Source organism: Colobus angolensis, unplaced genomic scaffold (assembly GCF_000951035.1).
Source record: "Colobus angolensis palliatus isolate OR3802 unplaced genomic scaffold, Cang.pa_1.0 Scaffold122, whole genome shotgun sequence".
In the NCBI taxonomy this organism is placed as follows: domain Eukaryota; kingdom Metazoa; phylum Chordata; class Mammalia; order Primates; family Cercopithecidae; genus Colobus; species Colobus angolensis.
In genome coordinates, this window is record NW_012113364.1 from 2,655,597 (window position 1) to 2,673,276 (window position 17,680).

Here is a 17,680-nt window from a genome sequence, read left to right on the forward strand (position 1 = left end):
TCGGGCTCCGACAAGGAAGACAATGGGAAGCCCCCGTCCTCCGCCCCGTCCCGGCCCAGACCCCCGCGGAGGAAGCGTAGAGAGTCCACCTCGGCCGAAGAGGACATCATTGATGGATTTGCCATGACCAGCTTTGTCACTTTTGAAGCGCTGGAGGTAAGGGGGACCCCCCTCCCCCCGGGTTCCCTTTATGCACGACCCCACTCGGCTGCGCCCGGCTCTCCTGCCTCCCCCGCCGCGCTCCGGCTGTCTATCTGTCTGTCTGTCTAGGCTGGGGTCTTATTGTTGGTGGGGGGGAGCTGGGGGCGCGGGCAGACAGGCAGCAGGAGGGAGTCGCAAAGCCGTGCCTGGTCTCCTCGTTTCCTCGTTTTCTCGCTTGCCTTTCCCCTGCGCCCCCTCCCTTCACCCCCTCCACAGCAGATGGGCAGAAAGAAAGGGGTTCAGGCATCACAACAATGCGCCCCCTCTCCACGGAGAGCTCTGCCCCCACTTCTTCCTCCTCTCCCTCCCCAATCATGGCTTCTTGGCTGGTGGAAGTCTCTTTGCTGGGTTTGGGGCGCCTGTGGACGGTTCTCTGTGTGCTTTCTACAGAGTCATATGTTCGTGTGTGTGTGTGTGTCTGTGTAGTGTATACCTTTCCTGGGTGTCCTCGGGACCGGAGACTGATGGGGTTTTGTGGTTTCTTTGCGCCTCCCTCCATTACCCCCCATATTCTTTTTTTTTTTTTTTTTTTTTTTTTGGTGAAGCTGGGGAAGGGGGCGTTTTCTCCTGGTTGGGAGAAAGGAGGGAGGAGGGGAGAGAAGAGGGAAGGGTGGAATAGCTCTCTGTATTCTGTTATGGGGCTCTGTTACAGAAAGGGTTAATTATAATATTATCTATACACATACATAGGCACATGTGTGTGTGTACATGAGCAATTTAGTTAAAGGACAGAAAAAGGTACACCAGGGATGACTGGTGGGAGGAAAGAATAAAATCCTAGCTGCTGTCTGAAGGGCTTGTCACCAATTGTCCCTCTCCCTTTCCTTTTTTTGTGTTTTCTTTTTTTTCTCTCTCTAAGTGATTGGCTTTGTGTGTGTCTCTGTGTGTGTGTCTTTCTTTATTCCTTGGGCACCTGCAGCGTTGATTTCCAAATGCACATTTTCCTCCTGGCCACCTGGCTCCTAGTGTGGGGGAAAAGGGAGGGAGGGGGAGACTGTCCAGGGGTTAGGGGGAAACTATCTTTGCCTGGACCTATCTCCTTTGGTGTGGTATTGGTCATTGGCCTCTATAAATTTAACCGCCGCCTTTCCTCCTCCACCTCCCTGTCCCCACCCCCCACACACCATGCACACATACACACAGAAGGCTCTGAGATTCTGCAGAGTTGGTCCACCTTTCTTAAGCACAAAACCAAGATACGGTTTATAGTTGGCTTATAGTGTTTCATGCACCTGATGTGATGGTTTGAGGTTCCTGAAAGAAACTTTTCCCTTTCCATTTTTTTTTTTTTTTGCTGTTATTATGGTATTGTTTCAAATGCTCAGATGCGAGCTTTGTTAATGACAGCTTAAATCTCACATACAGTAACTGTACAGGTTTAGATTGCTGGTTCTGTTGATGTGTCTGGGTGTCAGGTTTAAATTTTGTTTTCAAAGGAAGGCTTCCTATCAGTGTTGTCCTTTTCTGTTTAAACTGCTTTTGGTTGGGCTGCTGGTGGTGATGGTGGTGAATGGTGGCCAGTGGTTGGGAGTACGGGAGGTACTGGTGGTGGTGGTGATGGTGATGGTGGTATTGGTGGTGGTCATAGATTTTGATGTCAGCGATTGAATCAGTTCCTCTCTGGTTCTAGAATTGGTGCTTTATTGGCCAAAATTTTGAGTGTTGAGGTTCACCACTTATTAGAATAATTCCAACTGTGGCTTTAAGTTTGCCAAGGTGGGTGGTTACCGTACAGTGTGACCTCTTTCTGTCTCTCTCTCTTGCTTTAAAATAGGAGTTGAAATGGCAGCATGTTCCTAATAGAACACGCTGTTTGGAATTTGGTTCATCATTGCTGTCTGTGGTTGGTTTAGGAAAGTACTTGTAAGAGCTGTTAGAAGTGGTTCTGCTTTCTGCATGGTTATCCTGGGCTGTGGTGTGGCCCCTCTCAGTAATCAGGAGGGGCCACTAGATTCCCACGAACATTTTTGGAGGACAAGTAGGGATATATGTGTGTGTATATATGTGTATCACTTATGCAGTTCTTTTTAATGGTTTTATTTTTAACAAATAGGTGTTTGACTGGGCTTGTGATATATATCTATTTATTTGGTTTTGGCGAGAAAATGTGCTTAATTTATTTTGTGCTTAGAAACTTGTAATTTTAAAAGAAGACCAAGTTCAAAATGTGCAGTTAATACCATTTCTTTCTTTGCTCTGATTATTTTTTTTCTGCTACTTTTTTAGATTCAAAATCCAAGTTATTTTGGTTAGCTGAATACTATGCCACCTTCATATCTAAATATCATATGTATAGCTATGTGTAGGTATAAAAGGTCTAACTTTTTTAAAAGTTTACTTAAAATTCTGTAGAAAAATTTAAACATACAGAAGTAGACAAAACACCCAACATCCAGGTTTGAGAACTACCAACTCATATCTCATCTTGTATTTTCTATATTTCATCTGTTTTCTCTCCCACATATGATCTCATCCGTATTTCTCATATAGAAATACTTCTGTATGAATCCCTAAACCATAATGACTCCAAAAATCCTCAGATCCCACCAAAACCCCCACAGCAGTATTATCACACCTAAATAAATGTATAACAGTTCACTAATATCAAATATCCTGTCAGTGTTTACATTTTAAGAGGCCCAAGTTTTTAGGGAAGCCGTAAATACATTTGTCAGATTAAAAACACACAATGGGAAATAGAAATCATCATATATGTCTGGTTCTTTGGCAAAAGGTAGTTTCATTGGCTGCGTGCTATCACATTGAGTCCATGCTGGATGGTCAGAACATATGTGTGTAGTGATTGTTAAATTAAAACCTCTGGTGGTCCACTGTATTCAGTCTGGAAGATTTATTGAACTATCACCAAGAAATGTGAGGGCTTATTGGGAACAGGCAACTAAACTATGAGCTTGGACAAAAATGTGTGTTGCAGGAGTGTTTGTAAAAGTTAGTAATTATTATACTTGCTAAGAGTTATCCTAAATACGTGGTATGTTCTTGGGCCTTGTGTTTAGAAATGAAATCAGTTGTCACCACATGTCATTAAGGCTGCTGCTGGTATGATATTGTGAAAAGAAACCAGAAATATTAGCTTGTACAGCTAGGTTTATAACTTGTGCCAGTTCAGAGCAATAACTGGCAAACAGTGGAGTAGCATACTTTGTGTGTTAATGGACACATTATTTGATTTTGTTCTGAGTAGCTGATTTTGGACTTCGTTTTTTAAAAAAAGAGGCTTCTAACTCATTATGAAATGTGCTAATATAAATAGTTCCAGTTCAACTGATTTTACTGATACTGGAGTAAAAGTGATAACTTGCCTAATGAGAACCTGCATTTTTATCTTGATTATTTTTTGCTGTTGTTGGATTCTTTTTTTGAGATGTTGAAAGCTTTAGGCGTAGTTTGACAAGTCTCACATTTTATAGGCAGTGAAACTGGCCGAGATAGTTTCATATTCACAGGACACTTGTCTTGAGTAATTGTGCCCTGAAGTTCAAGTGTATGATTATGAAGAGTCTCATGATAGAAGATAAGAGGGTAGGCAAGGAGGCTAAAGTTGAACGTGGTGTTCTTTTCATTATGCAGTTGAGAAGCAGAATTAACATTGGTATATAGTATATTGTTTGTTTGGATATTCTTTGAACGACAGGATGAGAGCAAAAATCCCCAGATAAGATGTCTAGTTTTTTTAAAAAGTGGCTTTTAGCAAACAAAGAATAATGGGAATGTTGGGGTCCTACTACCATCAGTGTGTCCTGATGTGTCAGATAGTGTTGGCTTTCTGCTATTTGGGTTTCTTTTCTGTGTTGTCTCTATTAGGAAGCCATGTGAGTACCATGGCTGAAAACTTGACTTTGCAAATTCATTATTTTTCTCCTTATTCCTCTTGTGCACTGGGTTCTTAGGGCAGCCTCCTTTTTTACAGCTGACCAAGGGAAGCTAAGATGAAATTTGTGGAATTAGCAGAAAAGAGGCCAATTGGAGCTTTGTAGGCTTGTGAAAGTAAAGGAAGACTCATTTCTAGTGGTTAGAGCATCAAACCAAGACTTTGATGCGGTCTTCACTTCCTGGCTCTGTTTCAGGGCTTACCCCACACATCAGTAGCATAAGCGGGCTGTACAGAATTTGATGTACTTATAACATGCTATGTTAATAGGCTCTAACAATTTATTATGGTCAGATCACTTTTATTTAGTTGTTTAAAAAAACAACATTAGTTACGTACCTTTTATCAGTCAGCAGATATTTATGGAGTGCTTAATATGTGCAAGGCACTAAGAATATAGAGAACCCAATCATAAATGTAGCGTTTTGAAAAAGTATGTAGTTTAGTTGATAAATTAAAGCCAGCACCTGTGAAAAAATTTTGAAACCGGCACTTGAATGCCTAATATCAACTAAGCTCAATAGGCTTTTAGAGACAGGCTAGTGAGATAGGCTGAAGTGTTCAAGAAGGCTTCATGGGGAAGATGGGACCTAGAAGAGTGAAGTGATTTGGATATATGGGGAAAGAGTTGGGGCTAGGGAGAGCATTCTAAAGGAATAGTGAAGAAGGCACATAAACCAGATGCTATGTGGTTAGGACTCGGGGGCTAGGAAGGGCTGGTGGAAATGAGTACAAAGGTAAGTAAAGAGTGCTTGTTAGTGGGGCAGGAGAGCTGTGGAGACCCACATTCCAGGCTTGGCCTGCCTAACTAGTGTAGCCTTTGGAAGTTAACTTTCTAAAAGCATAATTTCCTTTATCCATTAGTGGAGAGATTTAAACTAGTTTAGAGCAAAGCTTCTCAAGCTGAAAGGGAACATAACTTTACAGGATGTTCATAAATTGTGTTCCAGACTGAAACAGAGTGATCTACCATCAAATAGTTTTTGAAACCTGATGGGCTAGACAAAATTAAATGGATGCCTTGTTCTTTCAGAATTAAAAGTCTATTGTGTGAATGTGAATTTTGAATATCAGAGAAGGCACTGCGTTGTGTCTAATTTCCTAAATCTATTTTGACCACAGAACACTTCTATTCTCTGCATTGTAATCTATAATCCAATATGGGAAGTACTAGAAAGGATCCAAAAAAGTTCCTCCAGATCTTGGAATTTGGTGATCTCTGAGTCTGGGGTGAGTGGGCTGATGGTAGACGACTTGGAAAACCAGGCACAGAAGCTTGTAGTCAGTGCGTGGGAGCTGCTTCTTAAGCAGGAGTGGCAAGGGGAGTGAAAGTGAGGGAGATGTAAACAGTGAGGGAGACTAGTCCATGTCTTTTCCTGCTCCCCTTTCCTGCCTGATATCTGCCTTTTTACTGGTCGTCACCAACCCCACCAGGAGGTTCTCATTAATAGCTCTTTCAGTGTGATGATACTAGCCCAATTCTGATGCCACCAAGCTGCCCTTCAGCCAATGTTTTATCCTCTCTGTCCCTTCTAGTTTCATGTATTGCTGCTCTTTAGCAACCTGTAAAAAAAGTTGGATGAGAAAGGAGGTTGACATTGATGTTAAAACAAGGATTTCAAATTATCTGCCTTTGGCTTGCTGTATATGAAGTGGTAGTTCAAAAAAGGGTCAGAACCTCTCTTTTGCTGTTACATAGCCAGGAAAAGCTGTGGAACTGTGTTTCTGTTGCATTTTTCACTTTCTTTTTTTGGAAAATTTGGCCATGGGACTGTAAAGGAAATGGGTCAGTTCCAGCGTTTGACTTCTGAAAGTGTGCATAGCTTTAGGTCCTGAGAAGGGATGAGAGAATTTGGAGGAAAGGAAAGGTATGAATAGTGTGTGTGGTTATGAATTCAAGTATTTTACTGTACTTAACCGAATTTCAGTATTTTACTCTATAAAGCAGAACATCACTTGAGGAGTATTTATGTGAGATGTGGTTGAAGGTTGTGAGATGATGGTTCCATGCAGCTTGTGTTAATTGTGGAGATTAACTACTTGCGCCTTTTTTTGGAATTAGAATATAAATGAATCCGTGAATTTAAAAAATGAATTGTGAGGTTAGGAATTGAGGCTTTGATCCTCTCTGAGAGTAGTGTTCTGTAGTTCTCATTGTTGAAAAAGGGTTAAGAAAACAGAACAGTAAACATGATTCAGGGAGTGTTGAGGGTGATAAAGAGATTCTGAGACTCTTCTATACCACAGTTCTGTGTATTGTCAAAGATAAATGGTGACTATTTAGTTTGAAAGAATGTTGGAATTAGAAATAAGGTCCCCAGATGGACACAACAATAGTCGAGGCTAGCTATTAAGGAATAATGTAGGTCTTAAGAGTTATGAGATTTGGAAGCCTTTGGACAAGAAGGTCTGTGGCACTTCGTGTGTGTGTGTGTGTGTGTGTGTGTGTGTGTGTGTGTATGTGCCCACCTGTGTGCATGCGCAGGGTGAAGGATGGTGGGTTAGTGGCTTTACATTTTATTTTACCCCTATCCTATATAGTAGTCATAATATACTATATGCAGCCTAACTTTGTAAAAGTGCTTCATGCTGTTTTTTTCTCCTCAAAAAGCAACTTTTTTTTTTTTTTTTTTCAGAATTAGGATTAAACCCAATATGCTGCAGATGTAGGATAAAGAACCTGGTAATGGGATAGCAGCTGTTAATTTTAGAAAGTTTTGAAAAGATTCATGTAGATTTGAAAACTCAGATCATTGAAGTTAAGAAGCGCAATATGATAATGAATTTGGTAAAACTGGAGACAGGAGAGGATCAAAAATAATTAGTAAGCTGGGGCAGAACTGTTTTCTCTTATATAATCAGAACCCATTCCATTAATGTAGACTTTTTTCCCCTCTGGAAGGTGGAGAGAGTATGGAATTTAAGACTGGTGAGACCCTAAGTGTGACTTCTTTCTTCAAAATCTGAGCTGTGTTCTCCTTCATTTCTTCTAACAAAATTGCAGAGTAATGATAGTTTCTATTATAGCTTTGCATCTGTTGGTATGCAATCAATACATATTGTGAGGTCACAAAGAATAGGCCCTTTTTATGCTGTTAATATGAGGAGGGGAGGAGTGGATTTTCTAGAATTTGACTGCCCCTGTTTGTTTAGGAAGAGACTGGACAACTATAGGCTTCTATGTCTTAGTCCTGTTCAGGTCTCTGATTCCATCCATTGCAAGGGGCTCTGGACCCCAAAATCGTATGAATTGGTGCCTTCTTTGAAGTTGTTTATTTCGCATATTAGTGTATGTGACTCTCCTAGGGTCCAGTTAGATTCCCCGCTCACCTGCTGCCTACTTCCCTCCTTTCCTTCTTTTCTCTCTCCTTCCTATCCTCCTTTCCTCTCTCTCTTCCTTTACTGAGGTAGAGCTATCAAAATTATGAATGCTGTTAATAAAAGGGAGTGCATTTAGAACATTGTGTATGAAACGCAGAAATTGAAAAGTTTTTAAATTTCATTATTTGAACTGTGACAAGCTGCTTGAGGAACTCTAATTTAGCTCTCTAAAGGTGAATTGCTTGCCACAGCTTTTTGGCCGTTACAGCTCACTTTTCTAATTTCTCAGCTTATATCTGAATTCTAGTTAGTTTGTTTGCCAGAGCAAACTTTATAAATGATCAACTGCATACAAATATTTTAAAAATGACTTAACTGTCATTTTAACTTGCCACTATACCTCACGGTGCCATACCTCCTTGTTACCTCTGGAGTCCTGGAAAACCCATGTGCAGTAAAATGGAGTCACAAGAGAAAAGCCCACAATTTGTAAGTAATGGAAAATTGCCAATGCAAGTTGGGATTCATTTTCGGCAGAAAGTCTTCAAATTGAAAGTATTGTGTGGCTGCTATTAACTGAAGCACAGCTTGCAAATACAGATTGCAACTCTTGGTTATATGGGTGAAATCTTATATTTTCTTCCTTTCTTTTATTTATTTATTTTTGAGACAAGGTCTTACTTTGGTTGCCTAGGCTGGAGTGCAGTGGTATGATCATGACTCACTGCAGCCCTGACCTTCCTGGGCTCAGGTGATCTTCCCACCTTAGCCTCCCAAATGCTGGGACTACAGGTGCATGCCAGCATGCCCAGCTAATTATGTATTTTTTGTAGAGATGGAGTTTTGCCATGTTGCCCAGGCTGGTTTCAAACTCCTGGGCTCAAGCAATCCACCCTCCTCAGCCTCCCACACTGCTGGGATTACAGACTTGAGGCACTGTACCTGGCAAGCAATCTGATATTTTCAAACTGTCGCTAAGTTGTAAACCTGAGACTGAGTTTTAGTCATTGCCAGGGGCAAGTTGTGATGACACCTGAGGGATCTCATTTTCCTTGTTGTCCCCACACCTACCCTCCTCTGCAGCACAAAACCTCATTTTAAGTTTTTGTAAAGTTTCTGATGGCAGTAATATTTTAGAACTTAAAAAGAGGGATTAAGAGATTACAGTCCCATAATGTAAGTATTTCTTGGTTGTTATATTGAAGTGGACTTCTTTTTCTTTTTTTTTTCCTTCTAGATCTCTTTGTTCAGTTATACTTCTTGGCTAAATGTTGCTGGTTAAATGTTGTTTAGCGAAATGTTCTATAGTTAAAATCTTCACAAAGAAAAAAAGTAAGAATGAAGATGTGGATAGCACAATAATTGAACATTAGATTATTACTTGTTTTCTAGCCACATGATAGAAATTCCAGTGACTTCCACCCATTCTGTCTATACACGTTCAGTTGGCAAAGAGAATGAAGGTCCTGGACTGTGTTTTTCTAAGAAATGATCTTATATAGTTGAAGTGAAATTATACTTTCACTGGAGCAAAAAGGGAAACAAGCATTTGATAAGTGTGTCTTGCTGCATATTGCGGTTTGCTCCCTCATTTGTTACGATTACTTGAAAATTACAATTTTGAGATTAATATGCAGAGCTAAATCTTTAGGAGGTATCCTAAAGTTAGGTCCTAAACTTTTTCAGAGCAGCCTTTTGATCCATTTTATTTCAGCCATTGGTAGTTGATGTGCTTTCTAAGCCATGTGGCATCAGAGGCACAGGTGTTGTCTTTAGTGATGTAGTTCTACCTCTCATTTTGCAAATGAAAACACAGCCCACGGGGGTTAATTGACCTGTTCAAGATCACACTGGGAGTTAGAGGCTCTCACTGTTACCCTATGAATCTAGGAGACTACTTCTTATAAGTTAGTACTGGGGAGTCCCAAGGATTGGGAAGCTTGGAAGGAGATTTTTAAAAACATAACGTACAAATGTGGATGAGCATCCATGAGGGGGATAAGCTTCCCATTTCAGCTAAGAAATGTTCTGATTTACACAATATCAAGAACCTTTAAAAAGCATTGTTCCTTCCCTGCACTCTCTCCCGGTATATCACCCTGAAATTGGTTGGCCTTTCTCTATAGATACACTCATCGTTTTTAAACACTGCCCCCTCCACCTCCCTTTTATAAGGATGTAAAATAAAAAAATAAATATTAGGGTGGTTTCTCATCATTGAATGTCCAGTGGAAAGATAAAATAATTATTTGGAGGTAAGATGACCTTAATGTGGCCCATGTAAAATTTTAACAAAATTTCTTGTATAAAGTATTTTCCTTAGCCTAGCAATCAGTGGAAACTCAGAGCAACTTCATAACATTGGTAGCAGGATGTATGGAGTGAGTGAACTTTGGAGTATAGTGGAGTTGAAGCTCAACCAAAATTTTCTTCTTAAGAAATACTCAAAATATTAAATCCATGTGACGTGTTGACTAAGGCATCTTGCCTGTTCATTGCTGAACCAGAACATTTATAACAACTGTTTGTCATGTGTATATATTCATAGCCATTCATATAATGAAAAGAAGTTTTCATGGGATTGTAATAACATATCAAGATGGATGTAATTAAAACAGAAGCAGATTGACACCCTGAATTAAATGCAAACCATAAACCAGGATACCTGAGCATTGTGCGTTACGTATTTGCTGTAGGGGGCAGTCAGCCAAATATGCAAATAAAAAGACATTGATGAATTTCCCTGGGTGTGTATGTGGTAGCAGAGAACCCAACTATTTTATTAATCTTTTATCAAGCATTGTTTAGATTTGCAGCAGCCATGGAATGTATTAATTTGGCAGACCAAATAGCTTAGGACCAGAAAGTAGGAAATAATAAAGGGAAGACATGATTGATATGCTGTCCTATAAATAACACATGCGACTGACAAAGGGGCTGAGTAATCTTTAGATCTGTGCTTCATTTCATTAATGGAGTTGTTAAACCAGGATGTTTGAGTTGAACTTCAATCAGAGAGGCTCTGCCTCCCATTTAAAATGCAGGCCTATCTCTAGTTACTCTCTGGACTGATATGTTGACAAAATTGGTGTAAATCGAATTTTTGTAAATTGGATTAAATGCACTAGGGGAATCTTGTTGTGAAAAATATGAGTCCTTTTTATCAACTATAGTACTCCTCCTCTCTGCAGGGAGGCTGGGATTTTGGTGGAGTAAGTCTCTTTAGATGGGCATTGCTTCCTCTGAGACAGTTTTCTGCATGTGTTCCCCATGCTCTGTTCTCTGTGCTCCTAGAAGACAGTGACTGTGAGATTTGCATTTTCTCTTCAGGTTTTATACCTCACTTGGTCGGTGCTTCCAGGAATAATTGGTGGTGATTTGAATAAGCCCGCATCATTCAGATTTCAGAGCTTGGTTTTCAAGTGCTTGCTAAGGAGGGCTCCCGGCTATGAATATGGAATATGATTTCCATATCTGTTCCATTGGGGAGTCCAGGCATGTCATAACCACTTCAGAGTCATGATTGTACCGAGACACCCTAGCTATAATTTTTCTATATGACAGTTCAGTTTTAAAATTGTAAAGATGCCAAAAGCAGGGCTGCATTGTTATTAGGGAAGTCAGTGACATCTGTTGTATCTTGTTAACCAGGGGAGGAAAATGCTTTAATCAAAACATCTAATTATGCCCTATGAACTGATGAAATATCCTTCGCTAAATTTTTGGAATTGGCCTTAATGGAAGAAGCTGGCCTCTATCAGAACTGTGAAGTAAATTTACCATTTTTATTTGGAAAAATATTTATTCCTTACCATAGTGACATAAGGGTATTTTAATTGTATCAGATTACTTTTATACTGTGTGTTGAAAATAGTTGTTTTTCAGAAGTTGTTGAAGCCAGCATCATGTTTCTGTTATTGTGCTCTCTGACACCCTTAGCATATGAGGCCCCCAGAGGGAGTTTGTATTTCCAGATGTGAGCCTAGGAGGATATGTGGTGTCTTAGAGCCACCTGGGGAGGGAGCAAATGATAATTGCAGGTGAGATGCAGGGGAATAATCCAGCCTGTGTGCTGGGAGGTGCGATTTCACACCTGAATGTTGAGACCTGCTGTGTTAGACACTTGTGTTGTTTTAAAATGTTTTATTAGTCTAATATAGAAATGGACCAGATTGTTCCAGGTCACCTTCAATTGAAAGAATATAAATGTTTTTAAATATTGAAGTATAATGTGATTCCAGAAATGGTTCCTGTGTTTAAAAGTAGTTTTACATATATCTGAAAGCACTAAAAACTGTTTAACTCAGCATATCTATACTGCCTCTACCTCTCTTGATCATTTTTTAAAAATTGTAAATTATTTCGGCAATGTGGCTTTCCACTTTGAATCATTCAAGCTTCAAACTATCCAGTAAAACTATCCTTTTATCTATGTTTCAAACCTAGAATTAATTTTAACTATAGTTATTACTTGTTTCCAGAATCACTGATGATGATGATAGTAATATTAATGATAGTACATTACTGATAGTCTTAATGCTGGGATATGGATTATTTCTGAGAAATGAGTAGGTCTGAGAAATGCTTTACTTCTTAGCTTTGGGGGCATTTCATCTTTCTGACATGGTTTTCCAATGTATGGAGATCTTGAGACCTGCCTGAAGGAGTTTCTGGTGTTGACTGTGACACTATGGGCTTCATGTTTACTTTGGGATCTGGTGGGAAGTTCAAGTCCTATTATTTTTTCCTTGGTCTGTTTTATGCTTTGTGATGGCTCACTGTGTGTTTTTTGGGAGTTATGACTAGAACCTTGGAAAAAGGAGAGCCAGAGTTTTCTCCCTATATTTCTATTTTAAAACTTTTTTTTTTTTTTTCCTGAGACATGGTCTCTTTCTGTTGCCCAGGGTGGAGTGCAGTGGCACAGTCATGGCTCACTGCAGCCTTGACCTCCTGGGCTGAAGTGACCTTCTCGCCTCAGCCTCCTGAGTAGCTGGGACCACAGGCGTGTCTCACCATGCCTGGCTAATTTATTATTTGTAGAGACGGAGTCTCCCTGTGTTGCTTAGGCTGGCCTTGGACTCCTGGGCTTAAGCGATCCTCCCATCTTGGCCTCTCAAAGTGCTGGGATTATAGGTGTGAGCCACTGTGCCCAACATTATATTTCTTAGGTATTGTTATTCTCCCTATATTCTCTGCCTAAATGTAACCCCTGCACTCTTTCTATATATATATCCTTCTGGGGTATTTGAGGCTTTCAGAATTGTTTCTTTCTTCACTCAATAATCTGTGCATAGTAGGTACTCAGTCATTGCTTATTTACAGTTGACAAAATTTCCATGAGGAGAAATTTTTGAAGAGGGAGCTGCTATTTACTGTTTGCCTTGTGCCAGGCATTGTGCTAGCAATTTTGCATTCGTTATCCCATTGACGCACCCTATGAAGAAAAGAATAATACCTCTGTTTTATAGTTGAAGACACTAAAGCGCAGAGCCATTAAATCAACTTGGGCAGGATCAGTATAAGAGAGGCAAGAAATGTAGCAGTTTTTGCCTGACTTGAAAGCTTGGGCTCCTTACCCCTTTACTCATTTTCATACAGATACATTTTGTGAAAGATTGCCACATGGTCTCTGGTAGACAACATTTGTTCATTGTTGTGCTGAAAATTGTTACAAAGGATTTTCTAGGTATAATAATAGGATTTACAGGAGGGGAGAGTACTTATTGTCCAGGTCTTTATTTCCTTTGAAAAGTTGGAGCTTACAGTTAGGTTGCTGCCACTCATACAATGTATCTGTAACGTATTCCTTGTTATTTTTTCTCTGTCTGTGTCCCTTTCACTGTTTCTCCCTGTTATAAAATCTGACCTTATCCTAGGTTATACTACTCAGGTAGATTTTAAACCATTGTCAAAGGCAAGGATTCAGGCTCATGATATTGAGGGTTATTGTATGTCAGTGTCTGTTCTAAACCCTCGCACTCATTTATCTCACTGAATTCTAAAAGTAGCTCTCTGGAACAGAAATGTAAAATTGGAATAAGGACTGGCATGCCCTCACAGATTACTGTGCATATAAGCTTATATTCTGCTATAGATTCTGAAGTATTTTGTCTTGTCTGCTTTTAAACTATTCTGGGAAGCAGCTCTTCTCTTGGGAATCTATTTCACAATAAAAGAGACCTTGTTTTGAGGGCTAGGTGTTTTTTTTTTTTTTAATCTATTAGGAACTCTATTCTTTCTGGTAAAAGACCACACTAAATAGCTCTTTTTGCTTTTCTTCATATCTGTATCTTGAAGATACCAGGTGACAAATAGTCCATTGATATCCTCTGTCATTATTTCCTTTCATTATTCTAAGCAGATTTGCAAATTGTTCTCCCTCGTTTCCCATTCCACCCTGTTGAGGTTTGTTTACGCTACAAAGAGTATCCTAATGAATATGACTTGTTAGATTTGCTTCTTAAGGAAATTCCAACTGCATTTAGAGTACTGTACATTTTTGAGAAGCCCCCTCCTCATTTCCCCTGGGCTAAGTTGGGCCTCCACACAGGTCATCCTCTAGGACTTCAGGATTCAAAAGTAGTCCATTACCATTCATTTACAAGGAATGGGGGTTAGTATAAAGACACACACACAGAATACCTTCACTGGGCCTGAATTTTCTAAATATTTCTAGATGAATATGAAGATCAGTCAAGTTACGTACTTCTGTCAAGAGTCACTCTCTGTCTCTCTCTCTTTTTTTTTAAGAGATGGGATCTCACTCTGTTTCCCAGGCTGGAGTGCAGCAGTAATCATAGCTCACTGCATCCTGAAACTCCTGGCCTCAAACGATCCTCCTGCTGCAGCCTCCTGAAGAGCTGGGCCTACGGGTGTGTGTCACCATGCCTGGCTAATTTTTTAATTTTTTTTTTTTTTTTTTTTTGCAGAGACAGGGTCTTGCTGTGTTGCCCAGGTGTTCTCAAACTCCTGGGCTCAAGTGATCCTCCTGCCTCAGCCTCCCAGGTAGCTGGGAATGCAGGTGTGAACCACTACCCCGGCTAATTTTTTTTGGAGGGGTAGAAATGGGGTCTTGCAATGTTGCTCAGGCTGGTCTAGAACTCCTAGTCTTAAGTGCTTTTCATGCCTTCACCTCCCAAAATGCTGGGTGTGGGCCACTGTACCCATCTGAGTATCCCTTTGAAGAGATGTGGCAATTTCTTCTTGGAATCACCATGCTCTGAGACACACAGTCTTGCCTTTCTCTCTCCAACTACCTCAATAAGCACAATTGCCCCTTTGTGTGTCCAGAATGGAAATACCATACTAGAATTCTGTTTTACAGATTATAATTGTTGGGGAGACCCAAGTCAAAACATGTTCTTTGAAATTTAAGTATAACTGTAAAAGGAACCACAGAGTCCAGGGCTTTAAAGTTGATCTTTTATGCTTTAATTTTATGTATTTGTAAAATACGAGTTCTATATTGACTCTAGAGCCTGCTCAGATTGTAAACTCTTAGTAACTGTGTCTTTTTAACTATTCCCTGTGTCCTTCCTTGCCCCTCTGGTGGTCTGTAATACCCCTGTTGTGATATTTTTGATTAAAGAAACATAGTGTGAAGATGGGCTGTCAGGGGTGGGTGTCAGTTTCACTTCAGGGTAGTGGGTGCCACCTATTTTCTGTTTTCAGGTGAACATTACTTTAGCATTATTTTTTTTGAGACAGAGTCTCGCTCTATCGCCCAGGCTGGAGTGCAGTGGTGTGATCTCAGCCTACTGCAACCTCTGCCTCCTGAGTTTAAGCGATTCTCCTGCCTCAGCTTCCTGAGCAGCTGGGATTACAGGTGCCCGCCACCATGCCCCACTAATTTTTGTATTTTTAGTAGAGATGGGGTTTCTTTGTGTTGGCCAGGTTGGTCTCGAACTCCTGACCTCAAATGATCTGCCTGCCTCAGCCTCCCAAAGTGCTGGGATTATAGGTATGAGCCACTGCACCCAGCCTATTTTAGCATTCTTGTTGTAGAGTTCTACATCTGCTGCCCATATTTCAGCTGTACTCTTATTTTGTTTAGTATGATGTACCTGGGATTAGGGACAGACAAATATGTATGCTCAACCTCATTTGGAAATTACATTGTTGAAATACAGCCCATATGGCCATTGTAAAATGGTTAGTACTGCATATAATTGCCTTTCCAATGATGTGCTTTGTCATTACTTCCATCTTCCAAGAAGCACTCCTGTAGCATGCTGACAGAAATAGCGTCATTAGAAAACATATGGACATGTAAAGGCATTAAATCATCTTTAGTTTAAGGATTAGATTACAGTGTTACAGGATGGGTCACCAGGCTTTCAATCGATGACTCTTGCTTAGAGCAGCACTGCTGGACTGGATGATAGAGATTTGCCAAAGTCCAATTTACTTGTCTGCTGAGTGTATTTCATATCTTCCCTGCAATTGTGAGAAGGTCCTTTAGCTGTGTATAAGTCTCTATATCATAGTATTGCAGCCAGTTGGCTTTTCAGGAATGTTTTTTTCAACTATTCATGTCCTGTGCAGAATTCCTTTCTAGGATGCTCCCTCAACCTCTGTTTTCCTGAATGTGAGCCCAAAGCAGGCTAAGCCAGGATTTATTTTATTTGGGGGTCATTTAGATATAAAAAGAGACTAAGTGGTGGAGTCAAGAAAGTACCAGGTGGCTGCCATGTTGCCCAAATATTTCCTCCCTTGTATAGCATCTATCACCACATGGGTCTCAAGTCCACCTCCCTTCTTCCTTTCGCCTCTTACAAGCAATGGGATTGTTGCAGCCTAGAGGCTCAGTGGTAGGTTCCAGAGGCCGAGGGACCATGTGATAGAGTATGGAAAGAGACCACCCCCTTGCCTCCATTTTAAGATGGTTCTAGGGCCTAGCCTTGGGAGTAATACCAGCTTGTCACAACCCACTTCTGGGATTCCCAGTGTTGGTTTGTATAGAGGATTTCATAGCCAGTCTGGCTCAGTACTGGCAACTTTGCTGATTTTAGGTGGATTCCTGATTCAGTAGGTACCTTTGGTCTTTCTGAGCTGAGTTTGACTAGAGCATTTTTCAAGACCTGCATGAGAGTGTATTACAGAATACAGGCCGGTGTTTTCAAGTCAGCCGACCCAGTTTTAACTGGTTTGTCTTTTTTTAGCCCCAGTGAAGTAAAAGCCCCAGACACCACCAGTGCCCATAATCCATAGGAATGTAAAATCATCTTTTTAGTACTGGTACTTTTGAGGACCAATACACTATGAGCTTGTTTTAAATTTGTCTAAAAATGTGTGCATGTGTACATATGTATATATATGACTATGAAATGTTTTCTAGGTATGGAAAAGTATAAAGCATAACATAGACAACACCCGTGTACCCACCACCAACTTTAATAAACCTTATGATTTTGCTATAATTTTCTTAAAATGGTAGGTTATTTTTAGTGAGGAGGAACCACAGTCAACCGTAAGTTTTAGAGCCCAGGAGGCTCAAACCTGGCCACACATTAGAATACCCTGGGGATACCCTGGGGAGCTTTAAAAAAAAGGCCCTGTACCTCTGGGAGGGTGCAGGAAGCCCCCACCTCTGTCATCAGAACTTTAAAAAGCTCCCCAAGGGAGGGATTCTGTCATGCAGTCGGGGCAGAGACCTACTGTTTGGAGGGTTGTGTTCCGTTTTTCTTCACTGGGTTCTCTCAGATGCCTAGTACCAAGCCATGTGTGGTATTCCTGGCCTTTATATTTCATTTTCTTAAAGCATTTTTAAATGTGGTTCTACTTTTCAAGATTCTGGGGGGTAATGTCCTGGGAAGTTCCTCTCCCTAGACTCTTCCCTCTTCAGCACCTTATGAGGCAAATTGTGGATATATTTACATATTCCTTAACAAAGCATAAGCATCAGGAACTTCGAGAGTAGGAGTGAGGCATTAGAGAGGGGACTGAGAAATTCAGAAGTATTGGGAGCTACTGTCTGTTGAAAGTGTTTGAGATGAATCAAAGTTATAACATTACCTTGGAAGTCAGTGGGGACGCAGGGTTTCATTTAGAAAACCTGGAGTCACACATACCTTTACAGGAAGGCTGTGAGCTGTGGGATGGTAGTTGAGGGCCTTTTTGGTCTACATCACAGGTTTATCAGTGAAATACGTGGTAAGATGTACAATAAGATGTGCCTTGCCACCAGAGTGGTCAGTTCTCTGTGGGCACGTCCGTGACTGCATCCTCTTTCAGAAGTGCTGTCAACTATGTGTTACATGTGGCCTG

At 40.5% G+C, this 17,680-nt stretch overlaps 1 protein-coding gene across 1 annotated transcript in view; it reads left to right on the forward strand.

Annotated features, from left to right (window-relative positions):
• AUTS2 (autism susceptibility candidate 2) overlaps positions 1-17,680 on the forward strand; it is a 1,211,676-nt gene that overhangs the window by 210 nt on the left and 1,193,786 nt on the right. The window contains exon 2 of the mRNA XM_011932306.1: positions 1-156. Coding sequence (XP_011787696.1) covers positions 1-156 — 156 coding nt within the window. The remainder of the gene's footprint in view (positions 157-17,680) is intronic.